This window comes from Camelus dromedarius, chromosome 5 (assembly GCF_036321535.1).
Source record: "Camelus dromedarius isolate mCamDro1 chromosome 5, mCamDro1.pat, whole genome shotgun sequence".
Taxonomy (NCBI): domain Eukaryota; kingdom Metazoa; phylum Chordata; class Mammalia; order Artiodactyla; family Camelidae; genus Camelus; species Camelus dromedarius.
The window spans coordinates 82,739,241-82,765,071 of record NC_087440.1 but is presented as its reverse complement, the minus strand read 5'-3'; the positions used below and the strand labels follow the sequence as shown (position 1 = coordinate 82,765,071).

The window sequence follows — 25,831 nt, the reverse complement described above, 5'->3', positions numbered from 1 at the left end:
ACCAAACCCATGGCTCACAGGCTAAAAAAGTTTATTTCTCTGCTTTTACTTGCAGTCTTGTCTGTTTCTTAAGATGCTATTAGGAATGACTTGGAAAAAGCAGCTCTGAGATCAGATGAGTTTGGTTCAGCAGAGTTAACCAGGTTTCTTCACTGTAGAACCTGGCGGAAGCGAATGTGAACTTGTAATCTCCACGAGGGAAGTGGGCTGTGGGGTGGCTCCCAGGCTGTTGAGAGCATCTAGCAAAACTAGTTCTGGGCCACTCATTTTAGGTTGTTGTTTTTTTATTTACGATTAATGGATTGTGGGAAAATGAGTTAGCATTTACTGCAGTTTCTGAGAAAGATGTTTGAAAATACGTAAGTTATGAGTCAGATAATAAACAGGAAACTGTTTGGCATAGAGGTTGGGATTTGTTCCGTTGAAACAAGAAAATAGGATATTGGTTATATTGGTTCATAGTTTTGTTTTTGTTGGTTTTTTTTTTTTTTGCTGTGGTTGTCATGTCTTTGTCTGCTTTTGGTATCAGGGTGATTCTGGCCTCAGAATGAGTTAGGAAGTGTTCCCTCCTCTTCCGTTTTCTGATAAGTTCGGATATTGTCGGATGGGTGTTCTGTAAATATCAGGTTAAGGTGCTTGGTGGTGGTGTTGAGGTATTCGGTATCTCACTGATGCCCTGTTTACTTCTTTTAAGAAATAGGGGTTTTGGGGGGGTAGTTAGGTTTATTTATTTTTATTTATTTGTCTTTCAATAGAGATACTGGGGATTGAACCCAGGACCTCATGCTTGCTAAGCACGCACTCTTACCACTAAGGTATATCCTCCCCTCTAAGAAATAGGGTTTTAAAAGTATTCAGAGAGGGTATCCAAGGAGCTTATTTAGAGAAAGGACCTAATTTGCCCAGAAAGGTCTCATCTGTAGAGACAGACTCAGGGCTGAAGCCCCACATGACAGTCAGTTGATGCCGTTTGGCCCCTTCCAGCGGCTCCTTACATCCTGGTGGATCTGTCCTCAGCCCCAGCTGGGTTCTGCCTGTCCCAGGGTCTCTGGTCTCTCGGTGTCAGCCCCTTCTCCCTCGGCAGGTGGAGAATTCCACTCTGAGCTCCCAGAGCGCCTCGCTCACCGCACAGTACACGCTGCTGCAGAACCAGCAGGCAGCCAAGGAGAGCGAGAACGAGTCCCTGCAGAAGCAGCAGGAGCAGCTGACGGCCGCCTACCAGGCCCTGCTGCAGGACCACGAGCACCTGGGCGTGCTCCACGAGCGTCAGTCCGCGGAGTACGAGGCCCTCATCCGCCAGCACAGCTGCCTGAAGACGCTGCATCGCAACCTGGAGCTGGAGCACAAGGAGCTCGGGGAGAGGTGAGGGTGGGGGGCTGGAGGGGTGGGCTCCCCCGGGTCTGTGTCCCCACCCCCGCTTACTCCCCACACCGCCTCTCCTCTTGGGTTGCTGCGTCATGCTATCTGGGGCATCAGAACTTTCCCAAAGGAAAGGAAATCAGCGTCACCCTCAGCGATTTGGAGTTTGTACAGATGAAGGCCCAGTAGCAGGAGGGCCCTGGGTGGAGAAGGGGGTTGCCACGGCCAGTTCCAGCTCAGGAAAGCCTGTCATCAGCTTTGGGGTCCCTGCTCCCTTAAGGACCCCCACCTCCACTCACCCAGTGCTTCCTTTCTGCCTCCTTCTGGAGTCCACCCCATTCATCCACCCAGATCTCCATCCCTTCCAGCCAGAACGAGCATCTTCTGCCTCTTCCTGCGCCCAACCTTTATTCACATGACACTTAGTAGACACCTCCTGTGTACATAGTGCTGTGTCTAGACGTGGTCGGGGGTGCACCCAGTTGACCAGTGAAGTGGAGTGAGAAGTGTTCACTCAACTCTGAAACTAGCATGGCGCCCCGCACTCACCAGGCACCCACGTGTCCTATTATGTGTTATTATTGTGAAGGTTTCATGATATTCTTCTTGTCTGTTCAGTGGGGGAAGGTTTTTGCAGGTGGAGTTTGGACTGGCTCTGAAGGAAGGGTTCAACACAGAACCACTGTGTTAACTCAGTACTTTTTACTGGTTGGACAGAGGCTGGAGGCCCCTTGGGTGTGTCTGCAGCAGGGCTATGGGTTCAGGAGTGTGGGTACCTGGAACACAGGGGTGATGGCTCTATATTTATTTCATTTGACACTTAAATCAGACAGTCATTCATTCATTGTCTTACCAGATACTTACTGAGCACCCTGTCTCGCACCAGGGATTCAGTGAGCCAGACTCACTCAGGTTCTGTTCTGCAGAGGAGTGGTTACTAATAGTTAGAGAGGTGCTTGGTCGGTGCACTTTTCCAAGACGTTACAACAGGGAAGTGGAAGTTGGGGTCCCTGATGGTCAGCCCGTGATCCTAATTTGTCAGACCTTGCCTGACTTTCCCCGGAATCGTCAGCCTGGTTGAGAAAGATCGCCCCCAAAAGCCAGGCCAAGCCCCCGCCCAGCTTCTCACTGGGCCACACTGGGGAGCCTCGGCCCCACGGCTAAGGCCACACAAAAGTTTGTGTTTATACGGCTGCCCGAGCAGGTTCTGAGCTTGATTCCTGCCCAAGACTGGGCTCCAGTCAGATAGTCCAAATACAGCTGACGTGGGGGCTGGTGAGGTCGGGGTGGAGTCTGGAGACGAGGCTAGAAAACCCTGGGACGCTGGGTGGTCTCTGAGTGTGAAAAACTCAGGAAGGACATCTGGAGAGAGGGATCTGCTGGAGAGGGGAAGGTGCAAGGTGGCGCGTCTGTTACCACCTTAGACTTGGGGGCTCTCGAGTCATCGTGAGCTCAGAAGTTTACAGCAGGTGGGGGTCGGGGAACAGCCCAGGCTTGTCAGGGACTCCATCCTTGTGCTCTGCTGCCCTCCAGAGATGGCTGTGCGGTAACCTGTACAGAGTGAGACGGAGGAGAAAGTACAAAGAGGAAAATGAAAAGGGGGAGAGGGTAACGCCTGGGTGCGGGAGCAGTCCCCTGTGTACGTGTGTGAGTGTGTGTGTGAGTGAGTGAGTGTGAGAACAGCTGGCCCCCGGCAGCTGCCCGGGCCCCACCGGACTAGCCTCTGCCCACCCCTCCCCCAGCCCATACAAGAACAGGGAGCCAGGTTTCCGAGGGAGGGGGTCACCTAGTCCCCGCTGAGTGGGGATTCGCTGTTACATTAGCTGTCATATGTGGTGGTGTTCAGCTGTTTATTTGGTGGTTTCTTTTAGATCTGTTTGCATTTAGCAGGCCACTGGTAACTTACTAAGACCCCTTAGAGAAGCACATGGAGTTAGCATCATCCTGGCTTCCCGAGGTGGCTGGGAGGAAGGCCGCTTTGACAGGGAGTTGAGGGGCATGTGGGGTGGGAAGAAGACACCTGTGGTTCCAGGGCTGGAGGAGACCCCCAGAGCCGCCCCACCCTGGCTCTGGCCCTGCCCCAGCCACCTCTCCCAGCCACCCCCTCCTGTTCCTCTGCACTCTGGCCTCCTGTCCCCCTCGGCTCTGCAGAGAGAAGCCACTAGACGAACCCCACTTCTTCGTGGAGGCTTCACCATCTCCCAGGGTGTGAGGTACCTGCAGAGAAAGAAGGCATGGACAAGCTGCCAGCGGGTGTCCCCTCCCACAGGCATGGCGACCTGCTGAAGCACAAAGCAGAGCTGGACGAGCTGGAGAAGTTTGTGAAGGCCGAGAGGGAGGCCCTGCAGCAGGAGCAGAGGACAAGCGCTGTGGCCGTGAGCGAGAACCAGAGGCTGCGGGAAGAGCTGGACAGGTAAGCGGGGGCCCCACCCGCAGATTCCGGTCAGATCTACTCACTCAGCATGCTCAGAGCGGATCACAGGGGAGGCCCTGGGAATCGTTTATTCTCACAAACCCTGCCACGTTAACAGCTGGATGGTAACACGCTTAAAGGGAACTAGCTGGTAGCTGGGATGGCAGGACCAAAGTGACGCTTGGGGACAGTGGTCTGTCTAAGCTGGTGTCTTCACCTCCCTCCGTGAGGTGACCATGATTGTCTCAGCCACAGGTACTTTTCATCACCCAGCAGACTCCCTCTCGGTGAATACACCTCCTTGCTAACATTTGTTGTGAGCCCCGAGTCAGTGCTCGGGGAGCTTTGGTGGACTTGCCCCAGGGTGGGTGGGGGGCGAAGTGCTTGAGTCGCCTGGTGTACACGTTTCCAGCCAAGGATGAACGAGATGCTTAACTTCTGCCTTCTTGTGTCAGCGCATACTGCAAACGAGCGGTCTTTTTGTGGCCTGTTTAGTGCCATGGTTTTCGTATTTTTGTGCTTTTTGGTGACGATTTCAGTGTTTTAAATGCCCCCCCCCCCCCGGGAGTACTCAAGTGCAGTCTCGTGTTCTCAGTGCAAGGCTGGCATGTGCCTTACGGAGAATATACAGGTGGTAGGTAAGCTTCCCTCGGGGCATGAATTACAGTGCTGTCGGCTGGGAGCCTATCACTAATGTGTCTTTAGACAAACCATATAAAACAAGATATGTCCTGATCAGCTGACAATAATGTGTGACCAGAGGCGCACAGGAGCCCACCCCTGTGTGTTCCCCTGAGAGCTAACTTAGTGTCTCGGGAATCTTACGGAATGTTACTGCTGAGAGGGACAAGACTCTGCTGAACTATTGTGCTTTTTTGTTTTAAACAGATGGGGGAGAGAATAAGCCACCTTGTTCAGGGCCTGTCTTCTCATCAGGGCAGAGTCTGGGTTTGAATCTAGTCTTGTCTGTGGCATGACCGTGTGACACTGCCTCTTCCGCCATGTCCTCGTGTTAACGTGAACCAGAGGCTGCAAACGCAGGTGCCAGGCAGGTGGGCGAAGAGTGCCAGCAGTGACCAGACAGCGACAGGGAGTCCGTGAGCCCCTGTAACTTGAGCTTCCTATTCTAAATCTTCCCCCCAAGAAAGCCCAGTGGATAATAGTTAGTATTATGATGATTTCAGTGGGTCTACCTAATACCCCCAGAATCTCATCTTTATCTCAGAACGTGAAATTAGAAAGGGGCTTGGAATTGGGAACAAGAGCTGGGCATAGACAAAGAGTTTTACAGTAGAAATGTTCTGGTTCAGTGTTTTTTTTTTAAAAAAAAATCTTTTAAACAGCAGAATCCTTTTTTCCAAGTAGACAGATATACCACAGCCTTAAATATAGAAGAGATCGTAACAGTGGTGTTCTGTTGAAGCAAGTGTCTGAGCCTGCCTGTCCTGTCTCCCCCAGCCAAGGTGGGGGCACCAGGGGTACCTTCATAGAACCCCAAAGAACACAATTTGATGAAAACCGCTGATTTTGTTCAGCCCCCTCATTTTGAGGCCCAGAAAGGCTGTGGTTTGGTTGAAGGTTGCACAGCTGGGACAGGGCCTGGGAGCGCTCTTCAGCCCTTGGCCCTGTGGCTCTCCACTCCCCCAGGGTGAATTTCCTGCACCGTCAGCTGAAGGGGGAGTACGAGGAGCTGTACGCCCACACCAAGGAGCTGAAGACCTCGCTGAACAACTCACAGCTGGAGCTGAACCGCTGGCAGGCCCAGTTCGACGAGCTGAAGGAGCAGCACCAGAGCATGGACATCTCGCTGACCAAGCTGGACAACCACTGCGAGGTGGGCCTGGGCCGGGCAGGGCCTCGGGGCCCCAGGACAGGTCCCTGGGGACGACAGCCCTGGGCTCAGTGGGGTCGTGATGGGTCCTCCTTGGCGTCTCTGCTCGAAGACTGTGTGTGAAAGGGGGCAGGACACCACAGCTGGTAGGGGTGTGTTAGAAAACACCTTTTCATCTGACCTTTGCTTTTTGCACAGGGTCAGGCAGGTGCATGGAAACAGCCAAGCACTGTTTTATCTCTGTCCTCTTGGCTGGGTCCATGCTGTTTCCTTTTTCTTTTCATGTCAATAGCCACGCTGTGCTAGAGAAATGGCACAGATTTTCCTCCGTGCTTGGGTTTGGCTGACTGGTTCCTGATCCCGGGGCAGTTAGGGAGCTTACACGGGAGTCCCTGGTTTCAAGAGGGGCAGAGCTCTCCCTTTTGGTGCACTTTTTAGAAAGTATCTTCTTAAGCGGCAGCGCCCTCCCAGATGAAGTCATCCACTAACTCAAACACAAGACTGGCAAAGCGGATCAGGCAGGGAGGGGCAGCTGCGTCCTACCTCAGCTCTGAGGTGGCCCCTAGGACAGCCAGGGACCCGGGACACAGCTTCTCCTGGTTTGTGTGTGAGAAACACTCTCAGAGGCCTTTTCCTTTGAGCTCACGGTAGCCCCATGTTGTCATGAATGAGGACGCAGAGGCCCAGGAGACACCTAAGGGCCTGCTGGGCTGGGGCAGGGGCCTGTGGAGGAGGTGGGGGCCGAGACAAAGGTGAGCACTGCCGGAGGAAAGCCCCTGCCGTGGGCTGTGCCACCCAGGGAGGGGCTGCAGGGTTTCCCAGGGGACTTCAGGCTGGGGTCTGCAGAAGGAGATTGCAACCTAGTCTGTCTGAGGCCGAAGCTTGTCATTCTGCTACTGCACCAATCATGTGTACATATTCTAGAGCAGAACTGGCTGACCTCAGCCCAGAAATCCAGTCCCGCCTGCCACCTGTTTGAAATGACCGTGCACTAAGAATGGCTTTTATGCTTTTTAATGGTTGGGGAGGTGAAAAGCCTATTTTGTGGCAAGTAGAAATGGTCTGACAGATAAATGGCAATGTTAATGAGCGAAGTCCCATTGGAACACAGTCACACCCGTGTGTTCACATTCTGTCTTGGGCCACCTTCCTGCTGTGACAGCAGAGTTGAGTATTTGCGACAGAGACCACTGTCTGGCCCAGAAGCCTAAAATATTTGCTACCTGGGTCTTTACCAGGTAGTGTGCTGACTCTTGTCTAGGACAGAGCTATCCACTAGAAATAATAATGCAGCTGCCAGATATAATTTAAAATTTTCCAGCAGCCATCTTAATAAAAGGAAGAAACAGATGGGCTTAATTTTAATAACATTTTATTTAGCTAGCATATCTAAAATACTACCATTTCAACATGTAACCACAAAAAACTCATTAATGAGATATTTCACATCCTTTATTTTAGTTCAGCCTTCAGAATCTGCTGTGTTTCCCACCTGTGGCATAGCTCGGCTCAGCGCCGACTGGCTGGCTGTTTTTTACGTGCTCAGCGGCCACACGTGGCCAGCGGCTATCGGATTGCACAGTGTGGTCGCCGAGGATCATTCACAAGTGTGGATGATCCTGAGACAGGCATCTTGGCGCATGTGGCCTTTCCCTTTTGGAAGCTAGATTCCCAGCAGTAGACTCGGGGGTCACACAGTGTTTGAGACATGGTTGATCTCTGTTTTAGCTGCTCTCCCGCCTCAAGGGGAACTTGGAGGAAGAAAATCATCACCTCTTGAGCCAGATCCAGCTGTTGAGCCAGCAGAACCAGATGCTTCTCGAGCAGAACATGGAGAACAAGGAGCAGTATCACGAGGAGCAAAAGCAGTACATGTGAGGGGCCGTGGAGGGGGGTGGGGGGACGCGGGCGTCGGCACAGGGGTCGCACCTCCCCCGCCAAGACCTGCTCCGCTCTGGGCAAGTAGCGGCCCTGGGGCCTGTTGGGGTCCCTCAGGGCGGGGGCAGACCGTCTTACCAGGGCATCCCTCTCTCCGTGCCCCTGGAGTGGTTCTGGGTTTCTGCAAGCGGTGGCAGTTGGCTTTCTTTTGCTTTTCAAAGACATTGCCTACTGCCAGAAGCTTCTTAATCTGCTTTAGGAATTAAGTTCACTTCTAAAAATAACAACCATGCTAACAAAAAGTACCTCAGGGAAAGAATTCCAATGCAAGGCTGAGCACAGGTGCCACAACCCATCTCTTTCTATCGCCTGTCTTTTCCCCTGGGTCGTCTGGAGGGTGGGTGACCGTTGTGCTGCAGTATTTACTTCTGCCGGCTTTGGCGTGGGCCCTGTGAGGTGCATGATGACCTGGTCACCGGGAACCAGTAGGATTGGCGGGTGTGAGCAGGGCTCTTTCCATCCCAGACAGAGCTGAGGAGTTACACGGAGGTGTGGAAGGAGGGGTGAGGGTGGGGTTCTGCTGCTGATGCAGGGCGGGGAGACGGCAAGGCAGATCGGGGGATGTGACGGCGGAGCAGAGGGGTCTGGGCACAGGGACCTTGTAGGGAGAGGAATCCTCAGTCAGGGGAGGTTCCCATGCCTGGCTAACAAGTTGGGGTTCACTGGGGAGTGTTGAAGCGATGCTGATCTTGCAGGGCCTAGGAAGCTGCCAGCAGTGAGGTCAAGAGGAAGAGCCTGGTGCTGGGGCCACATGGTTCGAAAGGGGAGTAATCCAAGATGCGTCCATGGATCCAGGGAGGCGTTCACACTCTGCTGTGGTGGTCTGACTGTCCTTCCTCGTGGTCGGGGATGGCTGGCCAGCGAAGGGAAGGCGAGAGGGGCCAGGCTGGTAGAGGGACGAGGTCACGGGGAGATGGCACACTGTCCCAGCTCTCCAATGTAGTGCTGCTCCTTTTTGTTCTCCCGGCTTCGTCTGCTTGTCTAGAGGTGGCTCCCCACCTACCAAAAGATGGTTTACAGTGAAAACCACACTGTAATTTTGGGGTAGAAATGATGGTTGCCTGAAGTTGGCCCCTATAATCCAGCTGATAATAATTCCCAGCAGACGCCGGGCAGGTGCTTTCTAGACGACTAGGAACCTGGAGCCCGGGGCGATGGTGTGATGACAGTTCTGCATTCGAGGGTGTCTGCAGAGGGCCAGGAGTTGGCAGGCTGCCCAGAGGCTGCTCTGGGTGGAGCGCTGTGCCGGGTGCTGGGAGGGGCACGGTGCTGGCTCTCTGAGTTTGTGTGTGTTTTGGGGCTGAACGCAGCCACTTAAGCACTCACAGCTTGTGGCTGAGCAGCATGGCCGTGAGGACAGAGTAACAGATCACAGTCACCCAGCCAAGGGGGCTGGGAGCAGAGAGGGGCTGGTGGTCCAGGGCCCAGTGGTTCGTGATGTGCTCCCTTCACGGGGAACTCTTGGGAGAGACCTCCGTTTGGGTGGAACCTTGGCAGCAGCTTGATAGAAAGAAGCCTGAGCAGTTGCCTCTGGCCCAGAGGCCTCATTTTCCACTGGGGAAACCAGGGGTCCAAGCTTCCAAGACGACGCAGGTGGTCAGAGCTGGGGCAGGACAGGAGTCGGCGGCCCTCTGGGCAATGTTGTCTGGATTCCACCAACCGCATGACTCCCTGAGATAAAACAAAAGCACCCTCTTTGTATCAGGAAGGCCAGAGCCTCTGTCCCAGGAAGCAGACATGCTCTCTGGCAGTCCAGGATTTAAGAGGTTTCTTTGATCCTTTCTGTGTTTTTTGAAAACAAACTGGTTTCCAGCATTTACAAATCAGAAGATTTTGTTTCACAATTTGAGTTTCCAGCTTCTCTAAAAAAAATGGAAAGATCCGCCCATCCACCCCATCCGCTCCCTGGCCTGCATTCATTCCCACGTGGCAGAGATATGCTGGGGCAGCTCAGCCTTGCCACAGTCCCCACCCCTCCTTCTAGTCTTTCCAGGTCCACTTTGCTCCTTGTCTTCTCTGTCTGGCCCCTGAAGCCTTTTGAGTTTGTTCCCATGGAAATTTTACCAGAAACCCAACGTTAGAATGGGTTCAGGTCAGAGGTTTGACTCTGCTGAAATGACTTTTTCAACCTTGATGCCCATCTAACTCCCTGAAAGCAGACCTCACCCCCTTCCCCCAAAGTATTGTTGACATGCACCCACAGGAGCTGGTTCTGTGTCTGACCCTGGGGTGTCCAGCATCCTGGCTGGAAAGTCCTTGGAGCTTCTGAGCTTGAGTTTTCAGGTGGTTAGGGCTTTGCTCCCTTGAGTTCACTCCCAGCTGGATCCTAGGTTCTTTAGCAGGCCTCCTATAGGTATCAGGGCTGCCTGGACCCGTGTCAGACGCTTCCATTCACGTATTCCCAACTCAGTGATTGTGATGGTCATGAGCACCATGATGTCTGAATCCCAGAAAAATACTGGCCCCTCCTGGGCCAGGTCCCAGGCTGGGCTGAGGAGTATGTTCATTTGTTTCATTTAAAACCAGATTGATGGATTTTCTTTCCCCTCTATTCACAGAGACAAATTAAATGCCTTACGGAGGCATAAGGAAAAACTGGAAGAAAAAATCATGGATCAGTACAAGTTCTATGACCCTGCTCCAAAGAAGTAAGTTGATTTACATTTCAGTGACTTAAACACAGAACAGAAATCCTTTTCTCGCGCAGGGTGAAAACTGTTGCCTTCCAAGCAGCGCCCAGTGCATAGGGCCCGTGTCTTTTCACTGTGTGCATGCCCCTCCCGCGGCCCCTGTGCTCCAGCTTGTCCTATGAGGGGTGGCATATGCCAGTTGACCCTGACAAGACACAGGCTTCATGGAACCACAAACCCTTTGAAGGGTACAGAGAGTCAGTGGTTTGGAACCATGAAAGCAGGGTAGAAGGGTTGCCTTGTTGGCTTTTGTACAAGATTTAGCAAAGTGTAGAAAAGCACGTTCCTGGTTGGGGAAGGAAGCATGAATAGGACTCCAGACGCGGTACCCATGGTCTTCAAACACTTGGACCTTTTGGCCTTATACAGATTCCTCTGGATTCGCTGAACCCCAGGGCGGCTTCACAAACACATCCTCTTCTCCGGAGGGCAGTGGGTTGTAGGGCTGGCTCAGTCCCCTGACACTGCCAGCATCTGTCCAGTGGTGCTTCCCTTGGGCCTGGGCCCCAGGAGTCGGCCCTACGGATGGTCTTGTCCTAGCCTAGCCTCAAAGCCAGAACCACCATGCATACTTCATGGCCTCTCTGTTGAAATCACAGAACCACAGAATTTCTGAACCTCAGCCTCAGCCTTCACTTTGATAGATGGTGTTGAGGCCCAGATGAGGAAATGGAGTGATTTGTGTAAACACAGTGCAGTTCAGTTGCAGAGCAGAGTGAGAACCTAGGTGTGGTTCTCTTCTGTTACACAGAAGCCTCCGTTTCCTGTTAGCTACAGCTTTATCACTTACTTGTTAAATTTGCACGGCCCTGCTTTTCCCCAGTGCTGGGAATGGTCAGGGAATGTGACACTGTTTCTGAAAATCGCATTTTGGCAGAAAAGTCGCCAACTGACAGATCACATTAGCGGAGCACTGCTTCCTCTATTTCACAGAGATAATCGAGAGTTGATGGGCGTATCTGAAGTTCTGTTTCCTGAGCAACTGGTGTGGATTCCTGCCACGATACATGCTTTTACCATCCCCGGGCCTGAGCCTGCCTGGGAATTCTGTTCTAACTCCTGAGCCCCAAATACAATGATCATGGTGGCGGGGAAGATGCCATCAGTCTAAACCCCAAGTTAATGGCCAGGTTCCCAGGCAGGTTAGGGCATCCAGTGACCCACTGGAGGGGGCAGTGAGGGTTGGTTGTGTCCTAAAAATCTACTTCTAACTAGGAAAAACCACTGGATTGGAGCCAAAGCCTTAGTCAAATTCATCAAACCAAAGAAAGAGGGTTCCAGAGAACGACTGAAGTCAACCACAGACAGCCCTTCCCGGCAGCTGGAGTCGCCAGACCCAGCCTCACCATCTGCCTCTCAGCCTCTCAGATCTCAGCCGGAGAACCCCGAGTCTACCCCGCTGGGCTCAAACTGTGCAGAGGAGCATGACACCCACAATGGACCCCTGGGAAAAGGTAGGAGTGCTGCCCTGGCTGCAGGCGGTGGTCCGAGAGGACTCTCTCATTGGACGGGGTAGAGGGAGACTGCGTGTGGATGTGCACACGTGTGTAGCAGCGTGAGGCGGGGGTGCTGTGGACACTCACATCTGCCTCCGTAGGTTTGTTAACAAGTCAGACCAATTTTACATCACTACTCATGTAGCGTGTAGGAGGGGCTCAAACCAGCTGATCACCACGCAGGCACTAGAGACCAGCTCAGTAGCATATGTTTGAGGATTTCCTTGCATGTGTCAGAGATTTAGAGTAAGCTATTTCTGTAGGGAGATCCCAGGCGCAGTTAACGCGGAATGTGCATATGTTTAGTCTTCAACAAGTTCGAGTGTGGCTCTAATCTTATCACTTGGAAAGGCAGGTTTTCTTCTCCAGTCTGACCTGAAGTCCTACCAGCCAGGGGGCCTGGCTCACCTTTTCATGAGGGCTGTCATTTGCAGTTTGCCAGTGATTCTGAAGTGGATTTCTAGTTGAATGTGCTTTATTTCATCCAATCTAAGAGGCTATCCATTACAAGCTGTAAAATTATTTTATACAGCTCTGGCAGTCAAACGATGCAGTGCCTTACCACTTAAGAGTTTTTATTATACTCTTGTTGAAGAGCTCTTGTAAAAGACTTAATTAGACAAATTTTTATGCATATACGTAAAAGGAAATATGAGCAAAATACACTGGTTGTGGATGTGGCAGTTTTGTCATGGTTCCATCTGGCCCCAGTGGTGACTATCACATACTGTTGGAGCTGCATCCTGATTTCAGAGGTGCTCAGATATGGGGGGAAATGTACAGCTTAGAATCGATTAAACACAGCAGTTACCTTAAACATCATTAAATTTCCACACTTGCTTTTAAATATCAGTTCATGGATTGTTTATGCCAAACCTGCACCCGGAATAATTTAAATCTTAATGAAAGACACGAGGACTTCCCAAAGATCAGACCTATGCCTGAGACCTTTGCACCCCTGGGTCAGGGCTGACATTATAGTGCTGAGGGCCTGTGACAAGCCGCCCTCTGAGTGTGGCATGTGGACAAGCCTTTTGGAAGGTGACACTCACCACTTCAGGTGCTGTTGTGTCACTTCCACATGCATGAAAGAAAATGTGTATTCAAACGCACATTGTTTGGGGACAGATGCTGGCACCCCCATTCTGCACAGGGGAGCAGACTAGGCAAAAAGGCTCTTGTGCAGGTAAATGATAATGAAACTTAACATTTGTTTTTACCTAGAGGGGTTCTGTGGCCACAGGTTTTCACATTGGCTGTTTAAATTTTTTGATATCTACCACATCAACTTGTATTAAAGTTGGCTTAGTTAACTATAGTCAACCTAATTGAGTTAGGAAAACTTTCAGAGGAAAACAATGCTTGCACCAGTCATGAATGAGCAAGTCAGTGGTGATTATTATTCATAACAGTAGCCACACATCGAGTGCCTCCTTTAGGCTCAGTACCTTTTTAGCTGATTTACTTTGTCTCGTGTAATCCTGACTACCCTATGAGGTCGGCATCATTAATCATCCCTTTTTTAGAGCTGATCGAGTGAAGCTTGACACTGTGAAACTACCCACTCATGTAATAACTGGTAGAACTGGGATTCAGACACAGGTCTGTTGACATTGGTGCCTGAGCACTTCACCATCACGTGCACAGCCTGCAGTTAAAGCTGAGCAGACACGCTGCTTAACCAGGGGCCGCAGCATCGCATAAAGTGGGTCCCTTATCCTGTGGTGTGAGCAATGGCCAGCAGGTGGTGCTGTGGAGGAGGAAATAATGGAGATTCTAGTATCAAACTGAATTCTAAGTCAGAAGTTGGATACATCAATTATGTTTCTGTATATGTTCAAAAAGTTAGACCAGTTGTCTGCTCTGATAATACTCTAATTTAAAGGTCATGAAATAGAGAATGCATAAGAGATCTAACAGGATATAATTCTTGGTGTTGAGGGGTTTGGGGTATGAAAAAGATATTTTCATTGTTTTTAAACTCATCCTACTGAAAGATGTTATTTCAGATGTACAAGAATTATTAGTGAGTACTTCAGGTAGACTGTTTAATTACAGCAGGCCAGAGACCTATTATTTCCAAGATCTCTGAACAGGAATAAGAGTAGCGAGTGGGCCAAATTGTCAGGGAGCCGGTCATTAAAATGGATGAGTAAGAGAAGCTGGGTTCTAAATTAATAAGCATTCTTATTCAATAATTTAACACATTGAAATTGAAAAATAATCTAAGCCCTTGGCTCCATGAGCAATATGTAATTCTGCTCACATGTTGAGTAAGTAAAGCATTGGCACTGAGATGCCACTAAATTAATTAAATTGAGGCAGAGCATAAATAATTCACGGAGGCCTGACTCCCGTCTTGTCATGGATATTGTTTCCGTCTTTCCTGGGCTGGACAGGATTCTCATTTCCTAAGTACATTGAGCTAATTTAGAGCCATTTGTTGTTATTCATTTCATTTATTTGCTTTTTTTTTTCCTTCCTCACCTGGGTTATCCGGGGGATAACGGTTTAGCAGCTCAGCGCAAAAAGAGTCCCTTTTTGAGAAGCAAAAGCAAGGACAAAGACAAGTCTCCGACGGCCCACCCGGCTCTGTCTAAACGCCTGCGGTTCTGGTCTTCTTCTGACATCCCATCCTCTCCTAATGAGCCTCTCCCTTTTTCAGAAATTGGAGATTTCTAATCCTTTTCCTTTATCATGTGTCTTCATCGTGTATCCTCCTTCATTTCTGAAATTCAAACAAACAAACAAAAAAAAACAGTACCTAAAGGCCAGATGACCCAGAGTGGACCCCTCTTCCTGACCCCAATTCCAAGCCAGACCTAAAGTAGCCAGCGTGGATTCTGATTTCAAAAGAGAAGATGAGTTGTCACACCCTCTGGACCGTTTCTCCAGCGCAGCACAGTTGTAGGGGAGCCTCGGGACATCCGTGCACAGGCCCTTGGGCCAGGTTGTCCGTGCTAAGTAAGTCCAGTGGCCGTGTGCTGGTCCCTCTGTCTCGCGCCTGCAGGCTTATGTCATGCCCGTGTGTAAAGCAGAACTGGTCAGTTGTCGCTATGCTTCCTAAGATGTACAGCCTCTGTCAAGTGAGTTTTTTTTTTTATTTTTAGACTTATTTTTAAGCAGCTAAATTTAAAACTGCTGCCCTTTCCTCCTCTTTCTTTGTCAAAGCCCTGAATTCTTGGCTTTTGCCATTGAGGCCCTTTTCAGAGGTGTTCTGTGTTTTGAAGGATTTATTGCTCCGTTCAGGCATTTTGAATAATTGCATTGATGCTGCTCAGCCAGAGTTCAGCCCAGAGAGGAGTTTTATGACTGTGCTGTAGTTCTCTGACATCTCGGATGCTGAAGTTAAAACAGCAGTGGATGGAAAGAACATCAGCACCCCAGTCACGCCCACAGTGGGGGAAAGGCTGGTCGATAGAGGCCTTTAGCTACTGCAGTTTTTTCTGTCTTTAATCATTCTTGTACCATCTCCATGATTTTTGCCGTATCACCTGTATGATCGCTTACATATTTTTCCTTGTATTGACTCACTGTGTGCACTTAAATTTATTTCAAAAGGAAAGATTAACACCTGTACTGTAAGTGGAAAGCCAGTACCATAAAAACAAGGTAACCATAACAATAAATACGTAAGTGTTAACATGTTGAAGTCGGCTGACGTGGCACTGACTTCAGCTCACCTACCCCACCGTGGGAACCCTGGGCTGCCATGGTCCTGGCCCTCCAGGCCCCTGTGCCCTGAGCATGCCGCTGGAACAGTGCTGTTTCTCCGCTATTCGTGCTAACTGGTCATCTCCGCCTCCCCTCTGCTCCTCATTTTAACTCCACCTGTTGGATGTCTGTCCCCCCCATTCCACCAGACTTGAATCTTGCTTCTCATCAAGGTTATCTTTCAACATCCAAATTTTACCTTGATTTCAAGTCATAAGATTTGGGTGCTTAAAATTTCACAGAGGGTCCAGACTTTGAGTGGCTGAGGGGCAGGTGGGATCAGGTCTGTGGGAGAGCGTGGAGAGGGGCTGAGATCTTGGTAGTGGGCCTGCAGCCCTTGGGGTGCCTGGACTGAGGCAGTACACAAAACAGCATTGTCAGGGGGGAGGGTAGAGCTCAGTGGTAAAGCGCATGCCTAGCATGCGTGAGGTCCTGGGTTCAATCCCCAGTATCTCCATTAAATAAATAGATAGATTGATTGATTGATTGATTGTAATTAGATAATTACTCCCGCCAAAAAAAAAAAATTTAAAAAAACCCAGCATTATCTTAATGCTAGTAGGAATTCCAACTGCATTAATTTTTGTCTTGTGTTTGGAGAGTCCATTCCCTTTCCTACCACTAGGTAGTTGGAAAGGTGGGGGCTTTTTTTTTTTTTAACGTTTTTATATAAGATTTTATTTAACATTGACAAGAATATGTCCTCATAGTCAAAAATTTAGACACTGCAGAAGAGCACAAAATACACAGTAAAAATCCTTCTTGCAGTCAGCCTCATCATGCAGATTAAAGACTTGTTCCCATATTGTTAAGGTGACAGTAAACTTTTTTCTTGGATTGTAAGTGAAGTCAGTTGGAAGGATGCACACAGGTCCGAAATGAGCCTGAGCAGATATCTGTCAGGATTTTTTAAAATCAGCATTGAGTTACACCCAGTGTTCTGTAGTGGGTGTGCCTTATAGTTAACATGTTGGACTTTCACCAACACTTTGCTTGTCCTCCTGAGTTCTTTATTTTCTCCCAGGGTTTCAGGGCTTGCAGTGTGGCCCGTCACTGGAGCCGGGGCCAGCTTCTCGGGGCCTCTGGCACAGGCCTGTAGCCGGGGCCTCCTGTTTAAACCGCTGCCGGGGAGGTGGCAGCTCAGCTTTGGTCCCTGTGGTCTGCGTGCCCTGCTGCCCCTGCTTCTTGGCCTCTGTGTGTAGCCCAGCCTGAGCACAGGATTCTGCAGCCCCGTTTCTCAGTGTCCTTCTCTGCCCCAGGTCCTGGGGACCTAAAGCCAAAGCGGGGTTCCCCGCACAGAGGCAGCCTTGACCGCAAGGACGCTTCCGCTGACCTGGCCGTGAAGTCCTGGCCCGTGGAGCTGGGCCCCCGGCCCTGTTCGACCTCAGCCGTCACTACCACCCCTTCCAGTTCCACCCCCATCTCCCGGCACCCAGGCCGCACCAAAGGTGAGTTGTGGGCCCCTCAAGAACCAAGAAAGCTGAGCAGCTGGGGCCCAGGGTCCTTCCTAAAGACCTCAGGCTCTCAGGGGCAGGTGAGTCTCAGGCTGAGAGGAGGTGAGCAGAGTGGGTGAGCTGTGGACAGGCTCTGGCATCATAAAGACACAGGTTCAGACCTCACACTGCCTACTAGCTGGGTGGGTGACTCTGGGCAGGTAACTTCGCCTTAGAGGCATGACCCTAAGCCACGAGTGGGAAAGCCCCAGGACCCACTGCCACCACCAGTTCGGGAACTGGTGGCACCAAGCAGCTCCCGAAAAGAGATGAGCCAGAGTTGGGCTAAAAGCAGGCACCCTCCCTCCCTCAGCTCACCTTGGTAGAAGTCTGGAGATTTATTCTCTGGGGAGGAGACACGAGAGGCTCTCTGAACGGGAGGTAGATTAACAGAGCTGAAGGCAAGTGTCCCAAATGGAAAACAAAGGGACTGGGGGAAGGATTCACAAACTGAAGGTCTCAGTCACATCCTGCCAGGTGAAGCCCACGGACACCCCAGGAGAGCATCTGAGAGCAGAGGCTGACACCAGTGTGGGAGACATCAGGGTAAACAGATGTCAGCATGGAGATGAAAGCTTTACGATGCCCATCATTGATACAGCCAGGGATGAAAAGAGCTGTCATACCCGTGAAGCAAGAACCAATGCTACAGAAAGAGCAAGGGAGGAGCCCTTGGAAGTTTAAAATAAGCAAACAGAAAAGATAAAGCTTAAAACTAAAAAAGACATTCTGCTGATAATTTAGAAATTAGATAATAATTCAAAGCAGCAGCTGAAATTGTTGCAAGTGATTGCCCTGGGGTGTTAGAAATCGGAGAACAAGAAGTGGTTATTATTTTTAATAATAATACCACCCACTCAGCTCTTGAAATCAGGAGTGTGCACAACCTTGGTTTCATAAGCAAAGCAAAGATAGGCGGGTCCCTGCCCTGTCCTGGTTGCTTACAAGTAGGAAACACCCCTGGGGAGAGGATGTGTTGAGTAGGCACAGGGCAGACAGTCTTTCTCCACTGCTGGCCAGACACTGCGAGTGCCGTCACTTACTGCTGGATGTCAAGGGAACTGTGCCCTGTGCTGGCTGAGACAGACGTGCTGTGAGCCCGGCGTGGCAAGGGTGTCTCGTCCAGTCACCAGTCTCCCTGGTTTCCTGGGCTCGGGTGCAGAAGCCCTGCCTGGTCTTGGGGAAGAGCTGGGAACACCATCTCCCCCTCAGTGTTCCTGTGGTCTATGTGGCTCAAGGTCCAGCCCTCCAGACCAACCCACGGGCTGTCTCAGCCTGGATCCCATCCTTGAACTGGAGCCCAGATCTAGAACCATCACTGGCCGTTCATCCGCCTGCAGAGCCTGCACAGGGGTCCGTCAGCACCATAAGCCCAGCACTGCCCACGGCGATTCCCTGGCTGCCCAGTTCTCACACTCCGGGCAGTCATTGGCGGTGGCCATATCACCATCTTCAAAATGGAAACCCTCCCTTAGAATCAGCTTTTTTTAAAGTAAATCTAGTCCCATTTAGAGTAGAATTGAATAATCAAGATCTGGGCACTACAGAGTTGTCATTACTTCTAGACCCTTTCAGTAAAGCTAGGACACGTAGATATTATGAGTTCATATCAATATTTCCAATTCCAATGTAATGCTACAGAGATATTTCTTTGATTTCTTATTTGTCCTTTTCTTACACAAAAGTCTTGTCTCCTGAAACAGTCACTTAATTTTCCTGAAAATATGCAATAATGGTTTAAAAAGTATAATACCAATATTACTACTAATAAAATCACTAAGTGATGTTTGCATTTTCTTCGTGGCTCTTTTAGTTCTCAGATTATATCTCGCTAAGGATGCACCATCGAAATTCACTGGAATTTTTTCTCTGTATGATTATGTTAGCACTTTGATATACAGTAAGGTTTATGTGCATCTGCTTTCAGTTTTAGGGTTTTTTTTTTTATGTTTTAAATTGGGGGGAGGTAGGTAATTAGATTTATTGATTTTTAGAGGAGGTACTGGGGATTGAACCCAGGACCTTGTGCATACTATGTCCTCCTGCTTAGTTTTCTTTTAAAATTGTTTTTAATACATTAAATATTTACATGATTTTAAAGCTAAACTATGTTAAAAGGCATCCTGAGATTTCTAAGTCTCACATCTCTTTCCCCCACCTTACATTCCAGAATCACCCTGTGGATAACCATTTTTATTTTAGTTCCTTATTTATACTTTCACTGTTTCTTTTGGCAAAAATAAACAAAATATGTGCACCTTGATTTTTTTTCTTCATTTAGCCATATGTCATGGAGATCTTTCTCACTCTTTATAGGTGCATAATAATTCAAATGGTGGTATTACAGTTTATTCAGTCAACCAGTCTTCAGAGTTGATTCCTAGAAATAGCATTGCTGGATCAAAAGACAAATATGTATTTTTCCTAAATAAGAATCCATATTTTTAAAGAGTTTTCCAAAAATTATGATAATTAGCCAGGTTTAATGACCAATAACCTACATGTCACTAGCCATACTGTACTGTTGTAATCCAAGCAGCAAGTTTTAATTAAGCCACTACTTTGAGTCAGGCATCAGGGGAGAATACTAAAAGTCATATTCTCCTGCCTTCAGTGAGTTAAAAAAAAAAAAAATAGAAAAGGGTTGTCGTGTCTTCATCTCCTAAGGGGGACAAAACTCACCTGCAGAGGAAGCAGTTAGATCATACTTAAGTTTGGGCCCGTCTCCCTACCAGAATTTTTATAATAGGAATTGGAGGCATAGAACCCTCTTTTCACTTTGGAGGGGACCCAGGGTGTGCTGTCAGAGAGAAACTAGCAGGCCTCGGGCGTGTGAGCCCTTCTCAGGGGAAGGGCAGCTGCCAGGCGGCCTGTGGGTTCCAGGTCTGTTTCTGGTTAGAAGCTGCAGGCAGGGCGGGGCGGCCTCCAGTGTGTTGGCCTGCCCCCCAGGTGGGGGAGCATTTCCTTTTCCTTCCTCCTGCCACCTGAAGACAGTGTGGCCCCTGGAGGGGAGCTGCTGGCACAGCCTGGCCTTTGAGGTTGGGAGGGGCTCCCCAGGCTACCGAATATCCAGCCGCACTTGCTGTGTTGTCCGTAAGCCAAAACGCTGCTTTAATCTTCAAGTCCCAGTCACTGCACAGGCGGAAGTGTGATTTAAAGTTAAATCGAATAGGAGTCAGGAGTGTGAGGGCTGTGCCAGCAGGAGGAGTAGGGGGATGGATGGAGGAGGCACGGTCCACGTCCCCAAGAGCTGGACACTGCTGCGACTCAGGCAAGGTTCAGAGGTGGCTGCCTGGCAGAGGGCCTGAGTTTCCCTGAGGATGTTCCGGGACCCCTGACTCTTTTCTTTTCACCACAGGCTGTAATTCAGACGACAGCCTCTGCGAGCCGTCCCTGGAACTTGAGTTTGCTCACCACAGGCAGTACGGTGAGTGGTCAGTGCCATGAGTCCTCCCGCCCGGCTTCTCAGACTTGTTCTCAACCACAGTGCTTTCCCTTCAGGCTAAGTCCTGTATGGAAGTCCAGCACAGGAAGGAAATGAATGTGGTGGTGGTGTGGGAAGGGGGCCTCACAGTTCCTCCAGGCCCCTTCCTTGCCCTCCCCAGGGGCCTGAGCATGTGGCTTCTGCTTATACACCTCCAATGACGGGGAAGTCACTACCTATCAAGTGTCCCACTTCTGGAGGCTAATTCCCATTACTTTTTTTTTTTTTATTGAAGTGTAGTCTACTTACAGTGTTAGTTTCAGGTATACAGCATATCAATTCAGTTATATATTTTTTCAGTTTCTTTTTCATTATGGCTCATTACAAGAATTGAATATTGTTCCCTGTGCTATATGGTAGGTCCTTGTTGTTTATCTGTTTTATATGTAGTAATATGTATCTGTTAATCCCAAACTCCTAATCTACCCTTCCTCTACCCTTTCCCCCCCTGGTAACCACAGTTTGTTTTCTGTGTCTGAGAGTCTATTTCTGGTTTGTAAATAAAATTTGTATTTTTTTTCAGATTCCACATATAAATGACATCATATATTTGTCTTTCTCTGTCAGACTTGCTTCACTTAATATAACCTCTAGGTCTATCCATGTTGCTGCAGATGGCATTACTTCCTTCTTTTTTAGAGCTGAGTAGTATTCCATATCTATACCACAACTTCTTTATCCAGTCATTGATGTTGATGGACATTTAGGTTGTTCCTGTGTCTTGGCTATTGTAAATAGTGCTGCTGTGAACATTGGGGTGCATGTGTCTTTTCATAATTCCCTTGCTTTAAAGCACCCCTCATGTTCACCAGGAAGTTCTGGCGACCCACACAGAAAGCCTTGATTTCAGGACTTTAGTTGCCCAGAGTAAGTTATATTTAGTCTTAGAAATTGTTAGAAGCACTTGCCATTTGATTTAGGCATATTGTAAATTTCTACAGAAGGGAAACTGTGAATTATAACAATCTTCTCAAATTAAAAGCTGCTGCTTTGGGTTTGGGTTTTTGGTTTTGGGTTTTTTTTTTTTTAATTTTAATCTTTGAAAAACAAAAATCCTAGGAGAGTGGGGAGATAATTCTTTTTTAAAAAAATTCAAAGTTTACATTTAATCAATTTACTTCTGAAGTGATTAATAAGTGTAGGAACATTACGTCCTACCCTATCCATCGTCTTAAAAGTTCTATACTATAAATACAGACATTTATAATTTATATGAGTAAAGATGGGCTCCGTGATGAAACAGTTTGACACAAGGGGGCCCTTTTATCTTTACACTGAGTGGCAGATAATACCAGTAGGAGGACTCTCTTGCAACATTTGGTGAACCTGAATAGCCAGATTGATGCTTGCCAGCTGACCAGAGGGTTTTCTTCCTAAGTATTCTGATTCCTTGAGCTTCTCTTATCAGGAGAAAGAAGGAAAACAGGGGTTTTGAGGCAATGCTTGGATAAACTCCCATTGATTTGTATCACAAGTTTCTTTTAGTGAAACTTTATTCTTTATTTCCTTTTTAAAGAGAGATGTGCATTTTTTTTATTTCAAATATTCCCTTCTCAAAGAGAAGACTTACTCAGCTTTTATTACTGTGCACAAAAACCATGTGTTTTTTGGCTCATCCCCAAGCCCTGTTTGCTAGCAAGTGTTTTCCAGATGCCTGCTATTTGCAGAGAACACACCAGCACTTGGGAACTGGGTGCCCTAAAGACCCAGTAAAACAAGAGCAAATTTCCTCGGAGGGGAAGGTGGGAAGCAGTGTGTCTTCAGTTCTCAGTGCAGCCAGCTCAACACCAGCTGTGTGCTGGGAGGATGCAGAGATGACAAAAACACAGCCCCTGTCCCCCAGGGTTTCGTGGTCCAGCAAGACAAACACTGATACAGGGCAGGGGCAGGCCGAGAAGGGCTGTGAGGCTGAGAGCTGCTGGAGGAGGGACCTGGGAGATGTGGGCTGGGAGGCCTTAAAGGCACAGCCTGCCCTTTGCAGGAGAAAGGGGGCCACCCGCCCTGGAACCTCCACAAACACGCTGAGGCGCACACAGCAGCCAGGAGGACTGGTTCCGTCTAGCACTTACCACCATAAAGGTCGATTTTTCCCTTTGGGACAGGTGTGAAGTTGAGACAGATGAGCTGAAGGACAGCGAACATCCAGGGGAAATACCCCCTCCCCTCTTGAGGGTCCCAGCTCCCACTCCCAGGTGCATGGGACCGAAGCCGCCCTGCACACAGGCACACGCTCCCTCACACAGATGCACACACACGTGTGTGCACATACCGCCATTTCTTAGCTCCTGCCCGCTCCAAGCTGCACTGTTGTGGTCTAGGCAGGGGATTTTCATGCATGTTCCAGAAAGTGCTGTGCAGCAATAAAGGTGGGCACCCCAAACCCAACCCTTGGCTCGCCCAGAGCAGCCTTTATTCTTTATTTTTTTGCTGCTTTTTTAGTTCTGCGTGAGATGTCCTTCATTAACAAGATTGTTTTAAGCCACAGCCCTAGACCTAATTAAAAATACGACAAGTTGCCATTTCCGGATGGTCTACTGCGCCTAGCCCTCGGTGGAGCTAGACTTCCTTGTGGGCGCGCACGGAGGATCCCCAAGCCCGTCCTTCCGACCACACAGAGCTATCTTGTTCCATAAGTTTTCTCAGATTAGATAGTTTGGTCCAGGACAGACCTGGTCATCTGCCTTCAGGTTAAACGTTGGCATTTCTTTTCAGTGTCCCGGCCGGGGAGCTTGGAGAGCAGTAGAAATGCATCCAGCGACAGCTCACCCCTTAACCTGAAAGGTAAGCTGGCCTTTCCCTCTGGGCACTTTTCAGTGTATGTGGATCTTTGGCTCTGGGCTTAGATGATATTTATAATTTAAAAAACATCTACCAAGATTTTCCATGCACCCTCCCCCTGCATTCCTAGGCCATGTCACATGGTTTCAAGCGAAGGCCCAGAGTTTGAATGGATTTGGGTTCCGATCCCTTCACCCCCACTGACCAGCTCTGGGCACCCAAGCGAGTCACCCATCCTCTGAATCTGAGTTACTTCATCTTTGGAATGGGGACAGTTACAGTAGTTCCATTCCACTGTGCTTGGATATCATGGTGGATGGCTTTGATTCTTTTAAGTCTTTTAAAGTTAATTTTATGGTCTTTCTTAATGAATGTTCCCTGTACAACTGAAGAGAATGTGTTTGTTGTCCCAAGACTATAAACTCTTACACAGATTTTTTTACTTTTTTTTTTTTTTTAGAAAATATTTTTATTTATTTTTTAGGGTTTTGGGAGAGGATGGTAATTAGCTTTGTTTGTTTGTTTTAATGGAGGAACTGAGAATTGAACCCAGGGCCTCGTGTATGCTAGGCATGCACTTACCACTGACTTATACCCCAAGATTTTTTTACTTCTTAACATCCACATGGCCAGCCCCTAAAGAACACCTATCATGTCACAGGTGCCATATAAACCTTTAAATATATGAATGGATGAGAGCTGAGTTTGGTGCCTTACAGCTATTAATAATTTAAACTTCAGTAGAAGCTTTCCATTTTTGTCTCGAATTATTTTTTTCTGAGTTCTAAGTGTTCCAGAGTATCCTTAACATCCAAAATCCCTGCCTGGGAGAAGTACGCCCTGGGTTCTCCGGCAGGGTCCTCTCTGGAGTGAGTCCACTGGAGGCAGGCGAGAGAGACAGGAAGACTGACGCGTGTTCCTCTATGTCACCCGCCCTGACCCCAGGCTCCTCCGACCAGCTCCACGGCAGGTCCGAGAGCTTCAGCAGCGAAGACCTGATCCCCAGCAGGGACACGGCCCCTCCACCACGGGATGCCAGCACCCCGGGGCGCCCCGCCCTTGGACGCCATGAGTACCCCCCACCCCGGAATGGGCCTCTCCCCCAGGAGGGCGTCCAGAAGCGGGGCGTGGCCCAGCCCCACGCCGCCGGGGTGCGGCCGTGCTCCACCTCCCCGAGCAGTGAGATGGTCACCCTGGAGGAGTTCCTGGAGGAAAGCAACCGGGGCTCCCCCTCACCCGTGAGTGGCCCAGGGCTTGGATGCAGCGGGTCCCTCTTTCCTCCTTCTCTCCCGGAATCAGGACTGTAGGCAGAAACCATGATAGCAGAGTCACAGAAGGGTGGGGCGGGGGTGGCCTAGATGCAGGGCTGCTTGGATGGGGAGGATACCCGCTGGCCAGCAAACCCCCAGGTGCTGGCAGCCTGCCCCAGACCTCGGAGGCTGTTTTCTCCATCTGTGAAAGGAGAGCACAGAAGTTGGTGCCAGCCTAGGGGGTGGGGATGGTGACGCCCACTACTGGGAGATTCTCTAGAGAAGATATGGCCAGCACCCCACTCACAGGGCTGGGATCTCACACTCAGTTTTGTGGCAGAGCTCTGAATACCCACTTCTCCTGAGCAGTCACTGGCAGAGATCATTGAGTTTCTCCTTTAAAGGGCCAAATAATAAATATTTTAGGCTTTCCAGGCCAGACGGTCTCTTGCAGATATTCAGCTCTGCCGTGTTAGCAGGAAAGTAGCCACGGACCGTCTGTCAATGAACGTTAATGGCCCTGTTCCTATAAACTTTGCTCATGGACGTTGACATTTGAATTTCGTATAATTTTTCACATGTCATGAAAAACTGTTCCTTTAAAAATGTTTTTCAATCATTTGAAAATATAAAAACTATTTTTAGCTCACAGGCCATATAAAAATGTGCATGCAGCAAGCTGGAACTGGGCCGTAGCTCTGGTTTGCTGGGTTTGCTGACATCTGTTCTGCAGCTCCAACCCCCAGACATCACCTGTATTGGGACCTCCCTCCTTTCTCACCTTCCCAGTGTCTCCACTGAGCTTTTCTGAAGCTGCATGTCTGTCTTTTACATACTTTGTCTGATCTAGTCCTCTGAGCTATTGGGTTTTTGAACAGATGACATATATACTGTCTTGACATTGAGACCTTTTAAGGTTTTTTAATGCTTCAGTGATTCCATCTCATTTCCCTTAAACACAGTTGAACTTTCTTTAGCCACACAGTACCTCTGTGACCTGCCCTTAATGGGCCACAGTGACACAGAGAATACAAAATACTTGTTCAGGAGATATTTATTGAGCACCTGCTGTGTGTTTGGCAGTATGCATGGTGCCTGGTCTTGTGGTTGGTTGGCACCAACAGAAATATAAAATGTGGCCCCTGCCCTCTCTTCATTTGCATGTCTGTGTACCAGGCACTTGCTCTGGGCTAGAAGCTGGAGAAATCAAGCTGAGAAAGACCAAAAACCTGCCCTCCAGAAGTTGATGATCTGATGCAGTGGGTCTCAAACTCTATGTGCATCGGACTGGCTGGTGGGCTTGCCAGGACACAGGCTGGACCTGAGGTTTCTGAGATTTTTGCATCTCTGCTGAGTTCCCAGATGTTGCTCTCACTGTTACTGTG

The 25,831-nt window shown here is 49.2% G+C and overlaps 1 protein-coding gene across 6 annotated transcripts in view; it reads left to right on the top strand.

Moving 5' to 3' along the window:
- Positions 1–25,831, top strand: part of CCDC88C (coiled-coil domain containing 88C) — a 122,035-nt gene that overhangs the window by 92,045 nt on the left and 4,159 nt on the right. For 3 of the 6 annotated variants that reach the window (XM_031454194.2, XM_064486204.1, XM_064486205.1), the window contains 10 exons: positions 1,085–1,362; positions 3,629–3,772; positions 5,420–5,606; positions 7,332–7,477; positions 10,100–10,189; positions 11,447–11,685; positions 16,701–16,889; positions 20,293–20,361; positions 23,131–23,199; positions 24,142–24,434. In XM_031454194.2, coding sequence (XP_031310054.1) covers positions 1,085–1,362; positions 3,629–3,772; positions 5,420–5,606; positions 7,332–7,477; positions 10,100–10,189; positions 11,447–11,685; positions 16,701–16,889; positions 20,293–20,361; positions 23,131–23,199; positions 24,142–24,434 — 1,704 coding nt within the window. Of the gene's footprint in view, positions 1–1,084; positions 1,363–3,628; positions 3,773–5,419; positions 5,607–7,331; positions 7,478–10,099; positions 10,190–11,446; positions 11,686–14,242; positions 14,565–16,700; positions 16,890–20,292; positions 20,362–23,130; positions 23,200–24,141; positions 24,435–25,831 lie in introns of those variants that run through there. The other 3 variants (XM_064486206.1, XM_031454199.2, XM_031454198.2) reach the window with 3 other exon arrangements.